The sequence below is a fragment of the Pollachius pollachius genome (assembly GCF_949987615.1).
Source record: "Pollachius pollachius genome assembly, chromosome: 13".
NCBI classification, from domain to species: domain Eukaryota; kingdom Metazoa; phylum Chordata; class Actinopteri; order Gadiformes; family Gadidae; genus Pollachius; species Pollachius pollachius.
Window position 1 is genome coordinate 7914267 of NC_136946.1, and position 22828 is coordinate 7937094.

A 22828-nucleotide genomic window follows, 5' to 3' on the forward strand; every position below is an offset into this window, starting at 1 on the left:
AAAGACCCAGTGTGAAGAGTCAAGTGGCGTCTAGGAGTACAGACTCAGCGGAAATGGAATATAAGACTCATAAGTATGCTATAATGAGTGTATAATCCCAAAACAATATGAATTGTGTTGTCGTTATCATGAGTCCTTCATATGGTAGGGAGTAGGTCCTCTTCCACACTTCACACAGACATCACACCGCCATGCGTCTACAGTAGCCCAGAAGGGAAAATCATTTCTAGAGAGGACGCCTTTTTAATGTTCAATCATCATTTTTATCTTACTTGTAAGCTTAAATCTGTAGTTTTACAGACTTAATAATCAAATACAATGCATGAATCTATCAAAGAAACTGTAGCTCTCTTAGGTCGTTAGAAAGAGGGTTGAAGGGAGCTGTTCAGTTGGGTGCAATCTGCAATCTCACCACTAAATGCCACTAAATTAAACACATTGCACCTTTAAGTTAGATCTGTGTGTGCGTGTAGGTCTTTCATCTCATGTTATATTTCTTTCATCTGTGAATGTCTTTAATGGTTGTGTGGACAGATATAACAAACAAATATGAAAAGGTATATTTTCCAACTAATAACCAATGCTTTTGCTTTCAGCCATTGTTTGACCCGTCTGTGCCAGACTACGCTGTCCATCCTAACGACATCACCTCAGGCCGTCCAAACCTCCTTAACGGACCCAGTCCACCCAAGAACCCCCCCCCCCCCCCGAGCTTAGACATCAGCCTGGGGTGAAACACTGGACACAGGTGGTCCGCCTGGGTCCGGTGTATCTGACTGTGTGTGTCTCGCACACTTCACTGATGGGCCCTCCTTTTTATTGAACCATAGAAGAAGAAGAATAGGGCCCTGCTGAAGATGGGTGGGATGAGAGCCATTAGAGCCATCATGGACGCCTCAGGGAGCCCCCGAATGGCCCCGAATGCAGAACATTCTAGAATCACGGCCATTATTGTGGTCAGTAGTGTTGAAATGTTTTTTAAGCTAAATATGTCGCAGTCCTCGGCCCCAATGTTTTAGTATCTGATGAAACAAATCAAGTGTGCTCAATTTGCTCGGCTCCCTTGGTAAATACTTAATCCTTTACAACTCTCAATCATACATACGTATATGTTGCGTGCACATTGAGAGCAAAATAGGGCATGGAAGAGGGCTCATCACATTCGTGTGTGTTTACTCTTGATGGGATCGTTGATGTAATCCCCGAAAATTACACACACACATACACACACACACACACACACACACACACACACACACACACACACACACACACACACACACACACACACACACACACACACACACACACACACACACACACACACACACACACACACACACAAAGATAAAGCCAGCATGTGGTTTCCACCCATCCTGCAGGGGGCCAGCGAGGCACTATCTTGCCCCTCGATCGCCGTGACGACTGAACTACAGGCAGGCAGATCACTACGGCGATCAGTGGGGACCGCTGCGTTCTTGAGATAACAAAGACCCATGCGCTGCTGGGTGCTCCCCCATGATGTCACCTGGGCTGCTCCAATGGGACCGCAGTCTGAACAAGCAGCTGATGTGCTTGCTGTGTTATGTTTGATTTGCAGGACTGGCAATGAAAAGAACATTTGCATCGATTAACATGTAACTCTGGCCAAATCCTTTAGTGTACCACTGGCTCCCTAGTGCTATATGTTTGCATCCATTTCATTCCCTGTTCAGTGTCATATAAAACCCTTGTTACATATTCCCCCTAGGAGACCCAAAGCCGGTGTTCAGCAACACTGGCAGATTGTGGCCTGGTCCCCTTGATGCTGTTGAATTAACACAGAGGACTCACAGCTCACTCTATCAATCGGAAAAACAATGAAGTTCATTCGCACTTAACCTCTACTTACGCACATCCTATCAATTATTAACCCCAGCCGCATTCCCTGTCCCACAGGAAGCAATTCATTCATTATTCATCTTGTGTATTTATACACTCGATCATTACTGCTACTTCAACCCAAAGAAATGGGTGACAATTTTTTTCAAAGAACTGAAAGTGAAAGAAAAATGATGCTTATTAACTGTATGTGTTGGTGTGTGGGTGGGGGAACAACATACATGGAAGTGTTAATCTCTGCCTGTGTATTGATGGATGTTAAATGCCCTTCTATATAGGCATCTCGGGTCTATTGTGGTCACCGACCTCCCCTCCCCCCCCACCAACAACATGAATAGACTCATAAAGTCATTCAAACATTTCAGCCACCGACTACCATCAATCAATGTTTACTGCCACAGCCATCTGTTCCGGCCTCGCTCTCTCTCTGTGTGTGTGTGTGTGTGTGTGTGTGTGTGTGTGTGTGTGTGTGTGTGTGTGTGTGTGTGTGTGTGTGTGTGTGTGTGTGTGTGTGTGTGTGTGTGTGTGTGTGTGTGTGTTGCAAGTTCAAGTCCAGTGACACAGAATGAAAAGGTGTGTACCCCCAGCGATCCAACCAAACATATATGAGACACCCTGAGGTGAGGAAGAGTGGAGGAGGAGGAGGAGGTGTGATTGAAACACTGGAGGAGTAAGAGGCGGGAGGAGTGGCAGGAGTCAGTAATCTTAGAGAACCCACCACACACACACCCATCTGTCTGCTCGCCTGGTGACCTTTTCAGGTCAGTGGGCCCCTTATTCATACACACACACACACACACACACACACACACACACACACACACACACACACACACACACACACACACACACTCCCCCCCAACCCACACATACACAGACACACTCCCTAACACCCACATTTGCACGTGCCGTAAATTTATCACTGACTGTGGCTCGATTTTCTATTCACACACTCATGCACACACAGACACACATTCCACCAAGACAAATCACACACACACACGTCTGGAAACCAGGGCACAAGCTCTAGAGACAGAATAATTAATGTTGGGGTTTGTGTTTCATTGCATTCTGCTAGTCATCATGATACTTTCAACAAAATGGGGTGATAACAACTGGGATTTACTATGTGGGCTCGTCCTCCACCAAAAGGGGGGGCTGCAAATTATGAATGAACAGGATAAATGTTCTAACGCTAACCCTGTTCTGCCTTCATAAAGACTTGATGAATGTACGCGAGGTAGATTCACCTCACCATGAGCCTGCAAGTTTTCGCAGCCAGGCGTTTTAATACAAGTAGCCTGACCAACGATGCAAATCAAAGCCACCGCAATGGCTTTTGGTATACATTTTGCATTTACGTTTTTGGAAACGTGTTTTGTTTTTTCTAATGTCACTTACTTTATTGTATTTTTTCGCCTTTATACTAATAAAGTACCTATCTATCCATCTATCTAGCCATACAGACACAACACCTCTATACTATAGATACATGTGGTTTTACAAGCCTCCCCCAACACTATCCACCTCATAGATGTATTGTATTACTTTTAAGTACGATACATTATTTTAGAAATATTATAATATATAAAGGCTAAAAGTAACCTTTCTGTACACTTTCTGTAAAATTGAATACAGAAGCTGACAGAAAGGACACACACATCCCCGTCAAATGGTTAATCCCTTTGGAGAAGCGGCCGGTCTATCATTTTGCGGAGGTATAGGCCGCTGTGGGAAACCCTGATAAGCAGACTGATTGTCTTCAAGCGTTTATACCACATCATTTTGTTAATGAATTCAACGACTGATCGACGATGGGTCTGGCCTGACAAATCAGATTTTACTTTGGAAAAAAATCGTAGCAGAGGACCTCTGCTACACACACATGTGGGGTGAAATTGTTGTGCGACGGGCAAGAGAGGAAATAACCAGTTGGTTTGGTTTTCTCTTGTTAGAGAGGATTTGCGTCTGTTCAACTGTGGGACAAATGTTGACCTCACCTTGACCGAATCCAGCAGATTCTTGGGAAAGAAACGCCTCAAACCCACGTCCTTTCTGTAGTCGGGGAAAGAGATAAAAAGAAAATGGTCACACAGATATGGTATTTTCTCATGCTCGTAAAGCAACATAAATAGCGAGCAACGTCACCAAGTTCTGTCAAACAACATAATCACAGTAAAGAATGTTAATGGCTCAATCAGACAAGACGCTCATCGGATGTACTCCAGCATACCAACACTATCCGAGGGAGAGAAGGGGGAGGGGGGAGAGAGAGAAAGGAGACAGAGGGTGAGAGAGGAGGGAGAGCGAGAGGAAGGAGAGGGAGGGAGGGAGAGAAAATGGAGAGAGAAAAGTAGAGGGAGGGAGGGAGGGAGGGAGGGAGAGACTGGAGGGAGAGGAGAGAGAGAGGAGGGAGGGAGGGAGAGTGCGAGAGAGTGAGCAAGAGTGGGAGCGCGTGAGATGAAAGGGAGCGAGGGAGAGGGAGGGAGAGAGAAAAGAAGAAGGCGGAAAAGAGGAGAGGGAGAGAGAAAAGGAGAGGGAGGGAAAGAGAAAAGGAGAGTGAGGAAGAGAGGAGAGGGAGAGAGAGAAAAAGAGAGAAAAGGAGAGGTCGGAATAGAGGAGAGGGAGAGAGAGAAAAGGAGCGGGAGAAAGAGCATGGGGAGAAAAAGATACTCAACCGCGGCACTAATGACTTACCTCAGTTCATAAAGTGGTAAACTTTACGAGGCGTAATATAAATAATGCTTAGGTATAAATCATGGGAGGAAAAATATGCCTTGAATAACAGTGCCGTACTCTCCGACTCTCACTTGGCCTCAAACAACCATGGTGTACCATATTGATGCAATTAACCGAGCGAGAGACAGAGCAGAGAGAGAGAGAGACAGAGAGAGAGAGAGAGAGAGAGAGAGAGAGAGAGAGAGAGAGAGATGACAGACGAATAAACAGACCAACGGGACAAAGGAGGTTGGAAGAGAGGGAAAGAAAGAAGGGAAAGTTACTGAGAGCAGCCATAGATCTAGATGACAAGGGGCCGTCTGCCGATGGGGAAAGCTCGTTAGGGCGGACAGACAGACAGTCTCGGTATGGACAGGGGACGCTCATTAGTATTTAACATCGTTAGTGGAGAACCCCGCTAGGGCGCCAGCCTCTTAATGGGCCCCATTGACATCCAATAGCAAGTGTTTATCTAATGAGCAAACGCTACTGAAGTCCTTTTTATATAGGATGGTATTCGGTCGGTCCTAGTTAGTTTTTCAGTCAGCATTATCATCTTTAAGTCCTACTTTTATGTTTGGTTTTAGCCCGGTATAGCACTTTGAAATTTGGATTACTTGAATGAAAGTTATGTAATAACACATAAAACGTATTATTATTAAAGAGGGAAAGAATTGCCTCTAAATAGCTAATGAATGCGTGAATATATTAAGCATTCATACAAATCAATGTATGATTTCTAATGCAACTGTTAACGCATTGCGTAAATAATTGAATGTATTTTTCCCTTTCATTTTCCAACCTATGTCCCAAAATAGCATTTTAGAATAAAATATACTGGTTGTGGCGGGGAGCGATTTACTCACAGTTTGTCTTTGAGGTTCAGATTTAATATTCACTCTTTCAGCAACAACAAAAGAAAAATACTGTTACAATACTCCTTCTGCTCTAAGCTCCCGTTGCGTCTAAATAATTCTCATGGTTTGATATTGTATTATGTTGTCATTGGTGTTGTGGCGATTAGTTAGGCAAGAAATTCCGTCACTTAATGTTTTTTACCATACGACGGGAGCTAAACACGGCAACACACATGAGCTGTTTAAGGGAAAGATACTCACTCCAGTAGCTCATAGTTGGACTTCTTATCCAGAGCATTCCCCCTCATCTCTCGGAAGAACCTCCTGTAGGAAAAGCCAAACAGAACGATGGAGAGGAGACCGGGTCAGCCTGACTCAAAGGATGTTCAACCCAAAGTTCATAACATGCAGTAGACCACGAGGATTAGAGTTGGTTAATACCATACAAGTCATAAAGCCGAGACTTGATTGAAAAATATGCCTCAAACACAAATAGATGTGACAGTTTTAGTAAAAAAATCCAGTGAAGCAAACAGGAGGTCAAAAATGTATCGGTTCATAATCACCAGAGGGTCATACAAATTGGCAAGTTGTTCATTACATGTAGAACACCCTACATGTTCTTTACATGTAGGGTGTTCTTTACATGTATTAGACGGTGGGTAAGGGGATACCACGCCCAACAGGCAAAAAGGGTTGAAATATTGCTTTGAGTCCAGGTTTAGTTTCACTGAATCATGTTAAAGCATTAGGCACTGGCCCGAATAATGGCCATCATTTTCAAACTACTGTTCCTTCTGTGCCGAGTGCTGTCGGGTGATGGAGATAAATGCACATATCAGTGTCCATTGGGGGGGGGTGGAGATCATGTTAATGGCTGAGATGACGGACAGCAGATGAGCAGTGATTGCTCTCCATACCTGATCTCCAGACAGCCCAGCTTCAGTGCTACATCCTGATCCACCTGATCCCCTTTCTCGGTCATGTAGTCGTTCTTCACCTGACAACACACACACGCACACACACACACACACACACACACACACAGGCAAAAAAAGCATGCATGGATATAAAGTAGGGTAGAACCTCTTGAAAGCACATCGCAATGACTCTCAATACCTCCATTTTGGAAGTAAAGCAGTATGAACGTTATTGGTAGTAATGGTGTTCACTAGGTCACTGTTTAGGAATGTTTCGTCGTTGTTGTGTTTGAAACTGCCACTGCGTTTCTCATGCAAGACCATTTAGAATTTTACCCATGATGCACTGTGATGAACAAGCCCAATTGTTGTATTTGCTGTGTAAACATTGACCAGCTGACCCTGATACGTAATCACTCACAGCTTCAGTTTTCATCAGTAGCAAACAAATCCATCAATCAGACATTTCAAGGTGTGTGTGTGTGTGTGTGTGTGTGTGTGTGTGTGTGTGTGTACCTGTTGGTAGAAGTAATTGAGTGTGGTCTTGTCTTCATTGAACTGCTGCAGAAAGCCCTTAGGGAGGTATCTGATCCTCAGCTCATATCTGCACAAGGAAGGGAGGTAGAGGCCACCATTTGAATAGAGATTCTCTGACCTACGAATATATATATCTTATCCCGAACAATCCATCAGAGTGTAATTACATTGACGTTTTATAACAACAAAATATAGAATTAGACGAGAATAGCTTTTTTCACAATTACATACAAATATAATATTTCAACAATATCAATCTGCATCTCCAATTATAAAAAAATTAACACCAAAACGACCCTTTTATATATATTAATATATCATAATTTCAAGACTAATGTCACCACAATACCACAACAAACAGGGCTGTGAGGTTGCTGCCTGGCCCAAGCAGGGCTCAGAGACACAGGGTTGTTGACTTAGCCACACAAAGAAAGCATCTGCTCCTTTCCCCCTCTCTTTATCCCTGAGGTCCAAAAGGTCTCTCGGCCCGACAATAGCATTAAGACCCAAAGCCCACCTCTATGAAGAGCACATATAATACATACAGACGCACACACACACTAACTTAGCCCACTAACCAAACCCAGGCAGAAGGCGGTGTCGCCACACTTAACTACACAAAGACCCCCTGCTCGCCATACGGCAGGTGTGGTCGGACCGGCTTTGGTATGGTGCTCAACTCCTGGTGCTAAATCACTTCTGCGCCAGAGAGAACAAAAGGTCTACAACAGCAGAGCTGAGCAGTAGACACAAATACTAGGAACTGACTGCGAATTCACCGCCCCTTAGACAAGTCTTGACAAACGGAATTTGAATATATTGTGATTCTGGATTTATTTGTTGTGCTCCCGCACAGAGCAAATAAAGCATAGTGGACACTTAAGTATATATAAATATAAATTCTGCAAGTATTTTCTTTTTGTAGTTTTATTCACGTAAAAATGTTAATGATTGATTATTTACTCTCTTATTAATGCAAAAATATAATTAGATTAACTAAACCCGTATATGGACGATGAGAACAGCAACTGCCTATCCACAACCACAACATTTTATAAAGAAGTCGTCAACTTTGTGCTGATTGGACGACGAGAACGAGGGTGATGACGTCACAAAGTCCCCGGGAGCTGGAATCTTACCATACCTACGGGAGCTTCTTTTGGACTAACTTCAGACTCCTCCGATTTCTCACCTCCACTCTTCCTGTGGCTGTGGCTGTTCGTAGTTCTCTCTGACGTGGGACACGCCCAGATCTGGGTGGAGCCAGTGGACCTCGTCTGCTGATTGGCTGTTGGTGAGGCGCAGGCCGAAGCAGGCAGTCCAGCGCACTTTGTGGATGTCCAGAATCTTCTGGATGATTCCCTAGAAGAAGAAAAACATAATTTTAAAACTATTTTCAAATATAAATGACATTTTTTGCGTACCTTTGTATGCAAAAATGCAGAAACAATGCACTTTTTACACAATAAACGACAAGAAACTCAATTATTGACTCAACTGAGCATTAACCATGTGTCATTTCACATTGCCCAAAGCCCATCTACAAGGTAGTAGGTGACACACACACACACACACACACACACACACACACACCCTAAAGGCTGAGTGTATGTGCTTGTATAACACTCACTCCATGCTACATGTGCAAAATCAGAAGCGACAGTAGAGACCTTGACTGAGGACGCCCGACAGAAAGCCAAACTATTCCACTGCTGCAGAGCCCCAGACTCAACAGCCCGCCCATAGCCTCAACAACATGGCGAGCAGAGGTTTCAATGGCACGAGAAGGTTACAAAGCTGAAGGAAAAGCATGTCTCCAAGGCTGGTTATCCCACTTTCACATTGCTGTCCTAGCCGGTTAAACACAGAAGTAGCTTGTGGCATTCACTTAGAATCCATTCAGGCCTCGTTCAAAAAAGCATTATGTCGACCTCGACGTTGTCAAAGAAAATATCTTGCCCAAAAGAGGTTGCAAGAAATATTCCAAACAATCGCATAAGCCTGCCAGGCCAATAGTTGGCGGTAAAACTCCCGTACCAAGCACCACAGAAAAGATTAGTAGGAGAGGGCGCATTGATGGGCTTCTTCAACATCAACACCGTAGGTCAGTGTTATGATGAAGTTAGGCTAGGTTGACTCGTAAACGTGCAATTAAACCCAATGCGTAAACACACCGGTAGTCTGCCATTGTTTGTAGGTTTCTGGCGCATGCGCAATGTGCTGACCAACCATCGCCATGGGTAAACCGTGGTCACGGTGTTATCGTTTTGCAAAACCAGCCTCATACAAATAAACTGAAAACAGAGAGTTATGAAAAATCTCTACCCTCGATGGAGTCTATCAAAAGCTTTGTGCTCAGTGACCTGACCCGAGTAACTTAACCAATTCGTGTGTTTCCTCTTAGGAGGAAAGGCCCCAGTTGAACCTGATCCCAGCACCTTTGGGTGGAACCAATTGCATTTGCCTTCCCAACGTGTGTGTTTGTTTTAAAACTTCCCGTGCGTGCGTGCGTGCGTGAACTCACCCGGACATCGGTGGCGTCTCCGTATCGGATGTTGGACGACCAGCTGCTGTGCACGTCCGTGTTGGACTCAAAGTGGTGGAAGACTTTCAGCACCCTCTCCACCGAGCCGCCCGCGATGGCGCGCTCCGACACCCCCGCGCTCAGCCGGGACTTGCCGTCGGCCAGCAGGGCGTGGTTAAGGCTGGGCTCCAGGTAGGCCGTCGCCATGGTCTTCCCTGACGATACCGCCGCTAGGTGTCGGTCATATTCTGGGACGAAGGGGAGACACACAGAGGGATAAGGTCAGGCGACGCGTGGATAGAGGAGAGAGGAAGGGGAGGGATGGTAAAGTGTAGTGGTCCGGATAAGGTACTGGGTACGATCCCTAATGTCCACACTCATTTAGGAGGTGGAGCGGCTTGGCTGCTAACCGGAAGGTTGCTAGTTCGATTCCCGGTCGGGGTGTCTCTGAGCACGACACCTCACCCTAACGGCTCCCGACCAGCTGGCTGTCGCCTTGCGTGCCTGCCACCGCCGTCGGTGTGTGAATGTGGGAATGAATTGGTAAATGTTAGGCAATATTGAAAAGAAATTTGTGTGGCCCCTGGTTAGAAAATCACTAAATAACTGCAGTCCATTTACCATTTACCGTTGATGACGCATTTTATTGTTAACAGTCATGTTTAGGGTGTTCGATTACCAGCCGGCAGTTTCCTGGTTTTAATCTCCCCGTCAGACAGAGCTTAACCTGTGAGCTTCCTTGAACAAGACGCGCCCCGGCCCTCACCTGCTCTTTGATGACCTGCGTTCTCAAATGACTGCCAGCCCCTTTGGAAAAAGGCGCCCGCTATAGCAGGGCTCGGTAACAAGGCACCGATGCACGGTTCTGCTTTCTCCAAAATGACGGCGTGAGCATGTGTGGAGGTTCTCAACACATGACCACATGTCCTCCTGACTGCGAGAACCGAGAGTGTGTTGTCTGACAAATAACACAATCTGGGGATTCTAGCGTACAAGGCGTTAAAAGGAGAACATGCTATACCCTCTTGGCGCATTGTAAAGTATAAAGGATTCAAGACTGCTTGGTCTCCCGGGAGAGATCCAGAGAGAGAAAGGTATTCACCACCGCCGTCTCTCCCCCCCTCCATTCTCTTCCCTCCTTTCTTGGCTATTAGAGGGAAGTCGATATGCTTCAGCAGGTAATTACACCTGCGCCGGGGAAGAAACCCGACGCACATTGCACACGCAGGTGCGCCTCCAGCGGGCCGAGAGTAAAGACCGCTGGGACCCCGAGGGAGGCAGCGGCCGGAGGAGAGCAGAGAAGACTGGAACAGATCGAAGATTCAATGGCTGGCATAAGGTCAACGGTATTTACTGATTTCCGCTCTCACGCACACACGCACGCACCAGTTTTGCCTCATAATTAGTTTGGCTATATTCCAAATGGAGTCAGATTTCACAATTGTACTTTGAACCATTCCGTGCTTCTTGACTCATACAGGAGAGACGTTTGCAAGCCTTGATTCTCTGTAGCGGTTTTTGTTGAGGGATTCTACAGCGGCTGATGGACATTGTGAAATGAAATGCACTTTAAACAAGCAGAGGCGAAAGGCTAAGCGTAATCAAAGCAAAGCCATTCAGTGCGTGTGTGTGTGTGTGTGTGTGTGCCCCCCCAAATGCCCACAGAGACAACCCAAACCAGGTAGCCAAGCCCCACCGCGTACCTCCTCTATCCCAGCACATGGGGAAAGGGCTACAGCCGCTGGTGTCCATGGAGACGCATGCCAGCCTGTCCGTCCTCTGTCTGTCCGTCTGCCCGAGGGCAGACACAGACCCGGAGGTCTCCCCGCCACCACGCATTATGACACGACCACAGTCTACAGATGGTGTCATTCAAAGTCACACACGCACGGTATTCGCACGTGTCACGCATTCACCACTCGACGCGTTGATGTCCCGCTGCCATACGTCGAGTGGTCTTCAGGGGGCGTCTTGAATGTGTGTTGCACCAGATACCAGACGCCACTGAGGTTATTTCCACCCTCGGAACGTCTCAGAGGACAGCCAAGTGTGCTCCATCGCTCAAGGTCAGCAGAGGGGCTTAAAAAGGTAACCGTGGCGATGGTTCCAATGCCATTGTTCCGTCCCGTTCCTCGGATACTGAAGAACAGCGCTCGGGGTGGACAGAGTGCTCAGAGGAACAGAGTGCTCAGAGGAACATTGTGCTCAGAGAGAACAGAGTGCTCAGAGGAACAAAGTGCTCTGATGCAGCAGAAAAAAGGACTCAGCAGCGACCAGGAGAAAGACCATTGGTCAGCTGGAAATTAATTAAGCCGATCTAGTTTCCCCCCCCTGTAGTCCAAAAAAGTTTTTGAATACTTAAAAGAAAGCTGAACAAAGTTGAAGCGGGACAACAGCACTCCAAAGGAGAGAATTTGCTTGTGCGTGTCCGTTACATCTTGCGATAACGGCGGCTAACGTAACAAACCTCAGGAAGAGGAGCTCTTCCATCTCTCGCTCTCTCTTCCTCCCTATCATCGGACTGTCGCGCTCTCTCCCGTGTCCCCCTTCATCTCTGTTCTGATGTCGATCTCTCGTGCCAAACACACACAGAGTGGATTAGAAGTTGGCTTTCGGTCGCTCCAGTGGGGGAGAAAAAAAACGTGGTTACGGTTAATGTTAGGCAGGTGGTCGTCATGGAAACGTCGGTTGGTCGTCCCTCTAAGTTTTAATCACGCGGTGGCTGGGAGGGTTCCTGGTGTCCTGGCTCACAGCTACAGCCCGGTGTCAAATATTAGACATCCAGAGGGTCGTGCCACATTCGGTTCAATGGCAGAAAGAGAGAGAGAGAGGGAGGGAGAGCGAGAGTTTTCCTCCATGGCAAAAAGTAAAAAGGAAAGCAGAAAAGTAATGAGGCCGCTAACAACAACTGTGAGAAAGAGGAGTAGAGAGAGCGGGAGGGAGAGAGAGAGACAAGTTTCCTCCCCTTGCAAAAGTAAAAGGGAAAGTCAAAGAGGAACGAGAGAGCGAGAGAGCAGTAGAAGAAAGGAAGGGAGCGAGCAATATTTTTTCTGTTTGGACAGCAGGGCAGGAGTACAGAATAGGGTGAGAGACAGAAAGGGAGAGAGCCAGAGAGAGAGAGAGAGAGAGAGAGAGAGAGGGGTGTGGCCAGCATGGTGAGAGGGGGCGGAGCTACAGTTCATTTATATGCAAATAATTTCTATCCCGAGTGACCCCCCCTCTGAGGCCCCGCCCACCAGCGCTGTTGCTCTGGGATTTTTTGGGCTGTCAGCTATCCTAAGATGCTAAGATATCGTTAGCCCTCACGGGGAGCATGTTAATTATTAGCATAACCGGGGAGGATTATGATCAGGTTATTTATATATAAATTCATTAGGTCAGCTATCGGGTTACCTTTTCAAATGTCAGTTTAATGAAAAGTGTGTGAGTGTGTGCGAGTGGGATTGTATACATACCTTCATGTGGCTTCTGTACAATAGTGTGCTAAAGTGCCAGTGTGTGAAAGTTTGTTGCTATAATCAGCCAGATGTCAGTTGTAAATCAAAAAGACATTTATACAGAGCAAACCATCGGACACACACACACACACACACACAATTGACTTCCCCCGTTATCTCACTGACCAGACATGCTCAGCAGACCTCAACATCAAGTGTGTTTTATCTGTGCATGTGTGCTTGTGCGCGCGTGTGTGTGTGTGTGTGTGTGTGTGTGTGTGTGTGTGTGTGTGTGTGTGTGTGTGTGTGTGTGTGTGTGTGTGTGTGTGTGTGTGTGTGTGTGTGTGTTCCATCTCAGGCATCGGCTATTAATATGAAGATTAGGCGGGAGTTGTGTGTGTGACTGTGCACATGTGTGTGTGAGACTGTGCACGTGTGTGTGTGTGTGTGTGTGTGTGTGTCTCCCCCATAGAAAACCTTTTGTCAGTGGGGCCGGATGTGAGTGTGAATGGGAAGAGCTCTTCTGGGAGGGAGCCAAGAGCAGCCCCCCCCCCCCCCCCCCCCCCCACCCACACCCCCTTATCGACCCAATGCCGCTTCCCTGTTTGCCTCCATGTGTCAAAACATCCAGAAATCAGGCCAGCGAGTGGGACAGTGGACTAGAAAAGCCTACAAAGCCATACGGCGGACAGGGAACCACGGGGAACACCAACTACTGTTCACACCCTGTCAACACAGTGAACACAATTAGCGTCTGGGAGCTTATTGCGGAAGAACATAAACACATTTCACATGTTGTTGTTGCTTCACACAGTCTGTCTGGTGGGTGTGTGTGTATGGAAGGCTGTGTGTGTGTGTCTGTGTGTGTGTGTGTAAGGCCGTGTGTGTGTGTGTGTGTGTGTGTGTGTGTGTGTGTGTGTGTGTGTGTGTGTGTGTGTGTGTTTGAAATGGTTATCATATAATGACTTGCACCCTTACTTGCGCACTGTTCAGTCTGTCACGGTAATGAGATCCCCATAAAGATGATTACACACACACACACACGTTTGCTTAGATGTTCTTCCCTTTGAATCTATGAATATTTCACTGGAATTAAGTGATTAGCCTCCAGCTCTCACAAGGATGACAACTAGATTAAAGAACACAGTGGCTTCACCATTCACACACACAATATCTTTTGTCTATGGTGTTACTATATTATGTGATTTATGTCTCCTCATAATCCTTTGCATGCACTTACCTCTTCAATTAAGAATAACAATTCATTTGAAGTCATTCAGCAGATGCTTCTTCAAAATAAGCCTCATTATTAGCTTTTTTGTATTTCCCAATCAGGTGGTAGGTGCGAGGCTCTTGCCTACAGGTTGACGTCGGACATTGGGATTTGATCGCAGAACCAGAGTCACACCCCCCGAACCCCACGATCCTATTTCTACTGATTCATCTGAATGATTATGGATTCAGGAAATACATTGCTCACCTGTGTAGTAGACAATCCTTGAAATATCTGAAAGACAAAAAACAGATAGGTATCGTTAGATGACATAGAGCTATATTCATATATTTTTTAACTTTAACATGTAACCTAAATGATTTTGTGAACTATAAATGCCCATCAAAGGATTGTTGTTGGTAATAAGCTTTGGCTATGGCCACCTGTACATTCATCTGACACTGCTTCTGCAACAGTCAATGTTTCTTCTTTCTGCTTGTCCCTTACATATTAATAAAGGGACACATACACAGTATAACATGGCTCCTATCTGTTCACTATAAAGTGGCAAAGTCACGCTCTTTCCGGTAGAGCCGTTGGGACCTATGAGATCGAAAAATATGAACGGGTTTCAATGGAGAGAAAGTAATTATTTTCTGGTCCCAGTCTTTATATGCCCCGGATTACACATATGTTGTTTGTGGATTTAAATGATATTTTTTTCATGCAAAGAAAACAAAAAAAATTCAAGAAGAAGTCTGATAATGTTAGGTTTTGTATGAGGCCGCTTTGTGAACTACAGCCCCTTGCTGCTCTCGACGCGAATGATATGTGTCACCACCACTCTGGTACAGACATGGCGATCTCTCTGCTCCACTTCACCGCTTTTTCCGAGGGGAGGATAACAGCATCGAAAGAGGTGAAAACCATTATATGTCGGGCCATGTTGAGAGTTTCCGTTATGCCGATGGGGAGATTGTCGGTCTTGTCCACGCCAGTCGCAGGGAGCATGACGTCACATACGAGACGTGTAGTCTTTCTCATTGTGTTTTCTCTACAGTCTTTAACTGAACAATTGCACAATAAACGGTCAAACTCTTGACATGAAAAATTATCATTTAAATCCACAAACAACATGTGTAATCCGGGCATATAAAGACTGGGACCAGAAGATAATTACTTTCTCTCCATTGAAACCCATTCATATTTTTCGATCTCATAGGTCCCATGGGCTCTACCGGAAGGGGCGTGACTTCGCCACTCTATAAGAAGTGAACCATGCCTACAGTATTCAACCTGGTGAAACAGCACCCCCTATGCACAGGCGTCATTACTACCACGGGACGGTTGTGACCTCACACACTCTGAAGCTCTAGGTCTTGATACACGAGCTCAGCTCACACATATGCATCATATACAACTATTGCACACATATGTCAATAATGTCTCCAGAGGTTGGATGGGAAAATTCCGGTAAAGACTCAACCTTCAATTAAAGATATTATTTGGAAAGTAGTTTTATTTGGCGGTTTCAGAGTCTCTAGACTCCAGACGACCCAGGTGCTGTTACACACACACACACATACACGCACACACACACACACAGCAGTGTCCACATCCGCTGTGCTGCAGATTAGGACGATAAGCGGATGTATTCCCCCGTCTCCAACAGGAAGCCTGGAAGAACCTTTTAGAAACTCTAGACCCTGAAAGACCCCCAACCAGTATACATCCATACATCCCTTTCCTCTGATAACAGCACGAACTAAAGAAAGAGGCCGGGTGGTTAAGTGTGTGGGTTCATCACACACACACACACACACACACACACACACACACACACACACACACACACACACACACACACACACACACACACACACACACACACACACACACACTAGGGGTCAAACGGATAATGCTCTTGCAAAAACCGACCCTATGCAGAGTGCACCGAAAGAGACACACACACACACAAAAACCAACCAACACTCATGGGGTTTGACAGTAGTATATGTTGTCAACACTGATAGTGATGTCATTGCCCCTGAAAGGTCTACATGACGACCACACAAACAGGAAACGCCAGGGAGGTGACTCACACTATACATCCCCCATGTTGGGGTATTGACAGTCCTGGTGGTAATGTGACACCAGGGACACACCGAACACGCCTAATTGTGTTTTTGTCAATGGTTGGATCCCATTACCGAATCCAACTCCTATCAGCATATTGCTAACCTTCGTATTAAAAAAGGTCCATCATGCAATATTTTTGATTTATAGGGAGCTCAGGTGTCAATGAAAAAAGTGTTTATGTCCCAACTCCCCCATCCGTCTCCCTACTCACTCCCTACTCTCTCCAGCCCCGCCCACCCTCACAAAATTGTGGCTCATGTTTTGAGTTTCAACACTAGAATTTACATGACATTTAAAGTGGTAAAATCAAAGATTCTCATGTAAATAAACGTCTGTAAAGTCACTATTGCCGGGTATTACTAAGCAACATGAAGGCCAATCCTTTATGTGGCTCCAGGAGGGGTGATGCGTAGTTAAATTATTTCAGGCATTTCTTGCAAATGAAAAGGTACAAACCATCAGAATCTGACTAAATATTGAGAAAATAAACCCACCCTATAGGGGCCTTTAGGCATTTTTGGGTAGCCTCATGATTTTTTTATTAGGATTATCATAATGGTGCATTTTAAATGCGGCGCTGGAATCACCGACACAAACTGATAATCCCCAGCAAACACGCGCGATCGGGTTCGCTCGCGACCAGAATAAGCTGATCAGCAGATTCTGTCTCTTTACACGGATCACCCTTCAGCTTTGCAGAGGTTTGTACGATAAACGGGGAGGACAACACACACACACACACACACACACACACACACACACACACAGTCAGAGCGATGTTGAGGAACTAGTCTGACAAGAGTCTAGGGAAACATCTTGCCTTATAAAACAGCTCGTACCCTGAGGCTATGGTTAGCCTTGCGCAGACGCACTCACACTTCGCAGGAAAAGGCTAGAGCTGCACATCTTCGGCTTAAACTCAGCAAGCACTGTTCTGGAATCCATTTCATCTCTCTCATAACCGTCAATCAAGTTCTGTGTTTTTTTATTTGTATTTTTTGTTAGGCTGCACTAAAGTGAATTACAATCCAGACTCACTGACGCTGCAATAAAGTCTTGACTCTCGTATCTTGAATCTTAGAAACACGCATCTTTTTATACTCCTACGGCTTGAGCAGCAAATACTTAATCACTCCGCTCCCCAATTTATCATTTTAATAATTTAAAATTGATTCAACTTCTATTAAATATATTTTTATTCTGTTGTCGGAAAACACGAAAACATAAATTCCTGTGCATTATGTTGCATTGGATACAGAGAAGATCTTGAGTCTGTAACGTTTTGGGCAGTCTTCTCCGTGTTGACATAGGTACCGCCAACCAACCGATCGAGTTACCAGACCGGCCTTGAATGGAGGAGGGGGTGGGACCCCGTGCTGCTAAGTGGACCAGAGTGGACCATGTTAACCTGCTCATGTGTCGCCCCGCGGTGACAGAGCCGGGGTTGAGAGGGTCTGTAATGACATTTACACGGGGCCGCTGGGGTACAGACTACAGCCCCGCCATCTGCCCTGCGTGTATAGCTCTTAGTCTATCGCCCTGTCTACCCATCTGTGGCGCGCTTCCTTTCTCTTCTCTTTTAAAAAGGGAAATCACTGCATGTCAGGTTACAAGGGTGCCTCCTGTTTATGGGGTACAGAGAACTATGGATTGTGAGAGCGGGGTTTCGGGGTGGGCACGCACGCACACACACACACACACACACACACAAGCACGCACGTTGGCACAGGGGCCCCGGAACATCTGCTCCTCACGATTTTTCTAAAAGTCCCAGTAAGAAGAAGAAAATATCAGGTTAGCATGATGGAAGAGAGGAGGAAAGAGGAAGAAAAAGAGGGGGACGAGGACGAGACATGAAATTGGATGAGGAGGAAGAGGGTGGAAGAACGGAGAGGAGAGATGCGAGGAGAGGAGTAGAGGGAGAGGTGGAGAGGAGAGATTATGTGGTGCTGCAGAATGTCAGCTTTTATGGCTCACTGGTCTATGGCTAATTTGTACCCTTCTGGCTGAGTTGGGACACGCTTGTGAAGTAAGTGTGTGTGTGTGCGTGCGCGTGTTCTCACCCCCTTTTCAAAATGAGATTAGATGCACACTCCAACAATTTTCATAAGATCACACACACACACACACGCACACGCACACACGCACACACACACACACACACACGCACAATAAAACAGATGAATGACCACACAATCAACCATCTGCACGAAAACAAAATGACACACACCCACAACTACACAAACACTGTTGATCAGCTGGCATGTCAATGGCTGCCATGGCTTATCACGGCAGCAAGTGTAAAGCAATTCAGACTGAAGCACTAGCAAAAGAAGAAAAAAGTGTGGAAGAGTGGAAGATATTGCATGCAGATGTCCAGCCCCATAGGGGTTACTATAAACAGAACCACGTCGGTTGACCGTCTGAGACATTCAGGCCCAATCTTATAGCCCACAAGCTTCAAGAGGACCGCGTTTGAACTGGCTATGACCACAAACATGGACCATAAACATAACAGGAGGCAGATAGACCCAAGGAGAGGGGGAAAAATGCAGGAGATTGTGCGCCTGTTGTAGGGGAATTTAGGGAGCTTTGAGTGAAGTCTTGTGTTTCAGAGCACTGCCTTTAATCATGGACCAGCATGGAGTGGATATAATACTTAAATATACACGTTGTATCCCAGAATAATCCACTGCAGCACTACAGGGAACGATGCCCGTCCATGTGGTAACCAGGTTTCGGGGCACGTATTTGAGCACCTATTCAACCTCAACCCACACGTTGTCGTTATCTCCTTCTGACACACACTGATTCCTCCCACACCCGCATTAAAACCTCCCCCACACACACACACACACACACTTCAAGGTACCACCTACACAAACATGCACACAAAGACTTAGCCGTAACATGTCCTAAAATATACTGTAGCGTAGCAGTGGATCACACGCTGGTCTGGAAGATAAGAGCTATCGAAGGAATTAGGATGACACCTTTCATACGCTCTCAATGAACTGGACCAATCAGAACAGAGTAGGATTGGTGATGATGGAACGACAGAAGGATAATTGCGAGTTGTTTTTCTAAGTACCCATGAAAACGGTAAACAACATAAAGTGAATATAGACTTCACTGAGGTGAGAAGAGAAAAGTGAAGAGAGGGAACCAAGAGACCAGAGAAAAGAGGATCTAAAATCAAAAGTGTCTGGCTACATAACAAGGACTCACAGTTATAACTTTAGGACATTCAACAGTCTCTAATGCTCCGTCAACGAGCAGCACAAACACCAGAGACAACGCAAACACATGTATCATATCACAACAACAGACCCCTATCACGGCACTGTGACGCCGACGCACAAGCCTCGGCACAAACGTGGAAGAAAAGACACGCATGAACCACAAGAAAAGATAATGCGTCTACGTTGTATGTTTTGATTTTGATTGTATATTGAAAAAAAGTATACATATATATTACTAAAAAAAGACTTACCGTGGTAAAGTCCCTCCATTAAAACAACTCTTTAACAGGGAGATATTGAGGGAATTACGAGAAGAGAGAGAACAGAGGACTCGAGTGGGGGTGAAGGAGGGCAGGGTGGTCTGACGCTCCTGTGGTCCCAGGACCAGTCAAAGCTCCTCCACGCTGGTCTGAACTGGGCTGGGTTGCGCTGCGCTCCGCTTGTTGGCTTACACAATAATGATTGCCAAGAGCCTCGGCTTAGGGCTGATCTCCTCCCACATTACTCCTACTACTACTACTACTACTGCACACACATGCTGAGAGAGGGACAGAGAGAGACAGAGGATGTAGTCTCATCTGAGGGAGAGAGTGGTAGAGTTCCCCTCTACCACTGCTACAGAGACCCTATGAGAGAGAGAGAGAGAGAGAGAGAGAGAGAGCGAGAGAGAGAGGGGGGGTAGGGTGACATAATGATTGAGGGGGAGGAGGGGGGGGGGTGTCATTGTGTCCCAGGAGAGGGAAGAGGGGGGAGAGAAGGAGCCAGATGCAGGCAGACAGACAGAGAGGGAGAGAGTGAGAGGGAGATCTGGTATATTAATTGTTCCTACGTGGGTAGGTGTGTGTGTTTTCCACATGGCTTTTGAGATAATGTTCAGAATAGAACTGCAAAGCCTAGTGCTTGTCTTATGAGTAATAGTCCTTGAAAGTACCCTTCAAAACCATTCCACACTGCCATCTTTACATGCAGAGGTTCAGCGCCACTCAAGAAACCCATATGTAACTGATCTATACATGTATATCTCAAATATTTATTTACATTTTCATTAGTTCATTCATCAGATACATAATTAGGTGTCATGCTGTCGTCTAGTAACAACACATTAATGCCCATAAATACATGAAAAAGCATAAGCAGTAGACTCAACCATTTTCTATTGTGGCGGCAGTCTCAACTCGACACTTAAAATGTGTGTATGATGATGCATAGTAGAAGCATAGCCCGTGTGTGCTTGTTAACTAACTGTCCAAAGTGGTCACCAAATAAGGTAAGGTCTACAAAGATAGTCAAGAAAGGTCCAGAAAGATGGTCCTGCCGCTGAGAGAATTGACTCAATATGGATTATTTAACACACTATAGTGGAAGCCTATGACAATAAAGCCATGGCAAAACTACATCAGGAGACAAACATTCACAAACGTTTCCTTAGTGACGTCCTCAATAAGAATACCATACACTCTTTGTCAGGAACATGGTCACCCTATTTGTGAGAGTGCGGGCAAGTATTTCAGACATCTTCCAGATGTGTTATCTGTGGTTAAACTGGGGAAATAATATTCTTTAGAAAGTTCCTGAACATGTAGGAGTGTTACTTGATTGAAGCGATGGACGGCTGGACTTTCCACGGACCACACACGCACAGGCTGAATTGTGTGTGTGCATGCGTGTGTTCGTGTGCGTCTGCTTGTCCGTGTGTGTGCGTGGGCCAAGAAGTAAAGGAGATTAATAGGGCACTGGATTACTGGGCCAAAATATCAAGCTGCCTCTTTCTCGCCCTCTCTCTCTCTCTCTCCCCCTCTGTCTCTCTCTCCTAATGTTCCTTCTGTCGCTGTCTCTCCAATTTGATTACACTTGATTCAGTTTTTTCCAGTTTGTTAACAGCGCCATCTAGTGATAGAGTTGTAAATGCTGATTTGTTTTATATATATATTGTGTGTGTGTGTGTGTGTGTGTGTGTCCTAGCCACACACTCAGACACTGTCGTCATCGATTTCTCAATTAAGCCTTTATCACTGCAATGACCCTGGTCATGACTAATTATAAACCCATAAACACACGGGCACAGACAAGCACACAAACGCAGTCTGACACAGACACACAGCAGCACTACAATAGCTACCTTTCAGTTCTGCACAGACAATAAGTGTGCAGAACTCTGTCTGTCCAAGTGTGTGAGTGGGCGAGCAGCATGATGTCATGCTTGTGGTTCATGTGCAGGTGTTCTCTCTCTCTCTCTCTCTCTCTCTCTCTCTCTCTCTCTCTCTCTCTCTCTCTCTCTCTCTCTCTCTCTCTCTCTCTCTCTCTCTCTCTCTCTCTCTCTCTCTCTCTCTCTCTCTCTCTCTCTCTCTCTCTCTCTCTCTCTCTCTCTCTCTCTCTCTCTCTAACATATACCATGGTAATCTGATCTCACGCACAGGCAGCCTGTCTCTGTTTAGGCACTGGAGACGTGCTACATACTCGTCCAGATGTTGCTTCAGCCCCTGCTGAGAACTAAGCAGGCCCTTTCTGATTTATTAAAGACCAAGGATCGGGAGGTGATAAAATACAGATACATGTGAGTAACACTTATATCGTCAAGTTCAAAGAAAACCCAACAAAATAAAATAAATCTTCCAGAAACATCAACAGTATCTTAGTTGAAGGAGATGAATGGGTCTGTCTAGACTGAGCAATAGTAAATTTGACAGTAGTTAACTTGCATCAATTATGTTCTCTTCTGTTCGGCCGTGTTCATTGTAAGACTTGTAGAACCAGAACCCCAACAATAAACCAATATGTTAAAAAAAAAAAGATTTTTAACTGTATCGTATTGGCAATCAAAAATTATATTGTGCAGTTCCTAACTCCCGCTTGCAGTGAGCAACTTATAATTGGAAGCAAGCATAAAAAGTTAGCATTTAGCAGTTGGCAGTTAGCAGTGAGCAACTAGCATTGAGCAGCCAGCAGCTAAAAGCACCATCCCTCCACAAAGCCCCCGAACAGGAGCCTACACGCCTGGGGTCTCAATCGACCATGTGACCTGTCCAGGGAAACTCATTATAACACAGAGGAGGTCATAAGTCATAGGTTGACAGGCATGTTCCATTATTCCTGTTTTTGTTGTTATCATCATAAACATCATCTCGCAAATGTGAAGCTTTTTTGCACTTTGGGGAAATACTGAAGTCCCTATAGAACCGAACAGTGTTTTTCTAGTCAAAGTAGTATATTTGTGTTTAAAAAATGCGGAATGCACAACAGCGCTGATTGCATTCAAGGCTTTGATAATCCTCGAATAGAAGCATTCCCTCGTTTTAATTGATCTTGCGGTAACTCAAACAAGGTGCATTTTTATAAATAGAGCTCGTTGTTATTCTCCGC

The 22828-nt window shown here is 45.6% G+C and overlaps 1 protein-coding gene across 2 annotated transcripts in view; it reads right to left on the reverse strand.

Moving 5' to 3' along the window:
- Positions 1-22828, reverse strand: part of ptk2aa (protein tyrosine kinase 2aa) — a 58648-nt gene that overhangs the window by 29266 nt on the left and 6554 nt on the right. The window contains exons 1-8 of one of the 2 annotated variants that reach the window (XM_079749842.1): positions 19720-19849; positions 14355-14381; positions 9438-9685; positions 8106-8275; positions 6893-6980; positions 6377-6456; positions 5718-5780; positions 3882-3936 (exon numbers count right to left, since the gene is read on the reverse strand). In XM_079749842.1, the coding sequence (XP_079605968.1) occupies positions 3882-3936; positions 5718-5780; positions 6377-6456; positions 6893-6980; positions 8106-8275; positions 9438-9685; positions 14355-14381; positions 19720-19738 (750 nt within the window). In that variant the 5' untranslated portion in view covers positions 19739-19849. Of the gene's footprint in view, positions 1-3881; positions 3937-5717; positions 5781-6376; positions 6457-6892; positions 6981-8105; positions 8276-9437; positions 9686-14354; positions 14382-19719; positions 19850-22828 lie in introns of those variants that run through there. The other variant, XM_079749843.1, reaches the window with a different exon arrangement.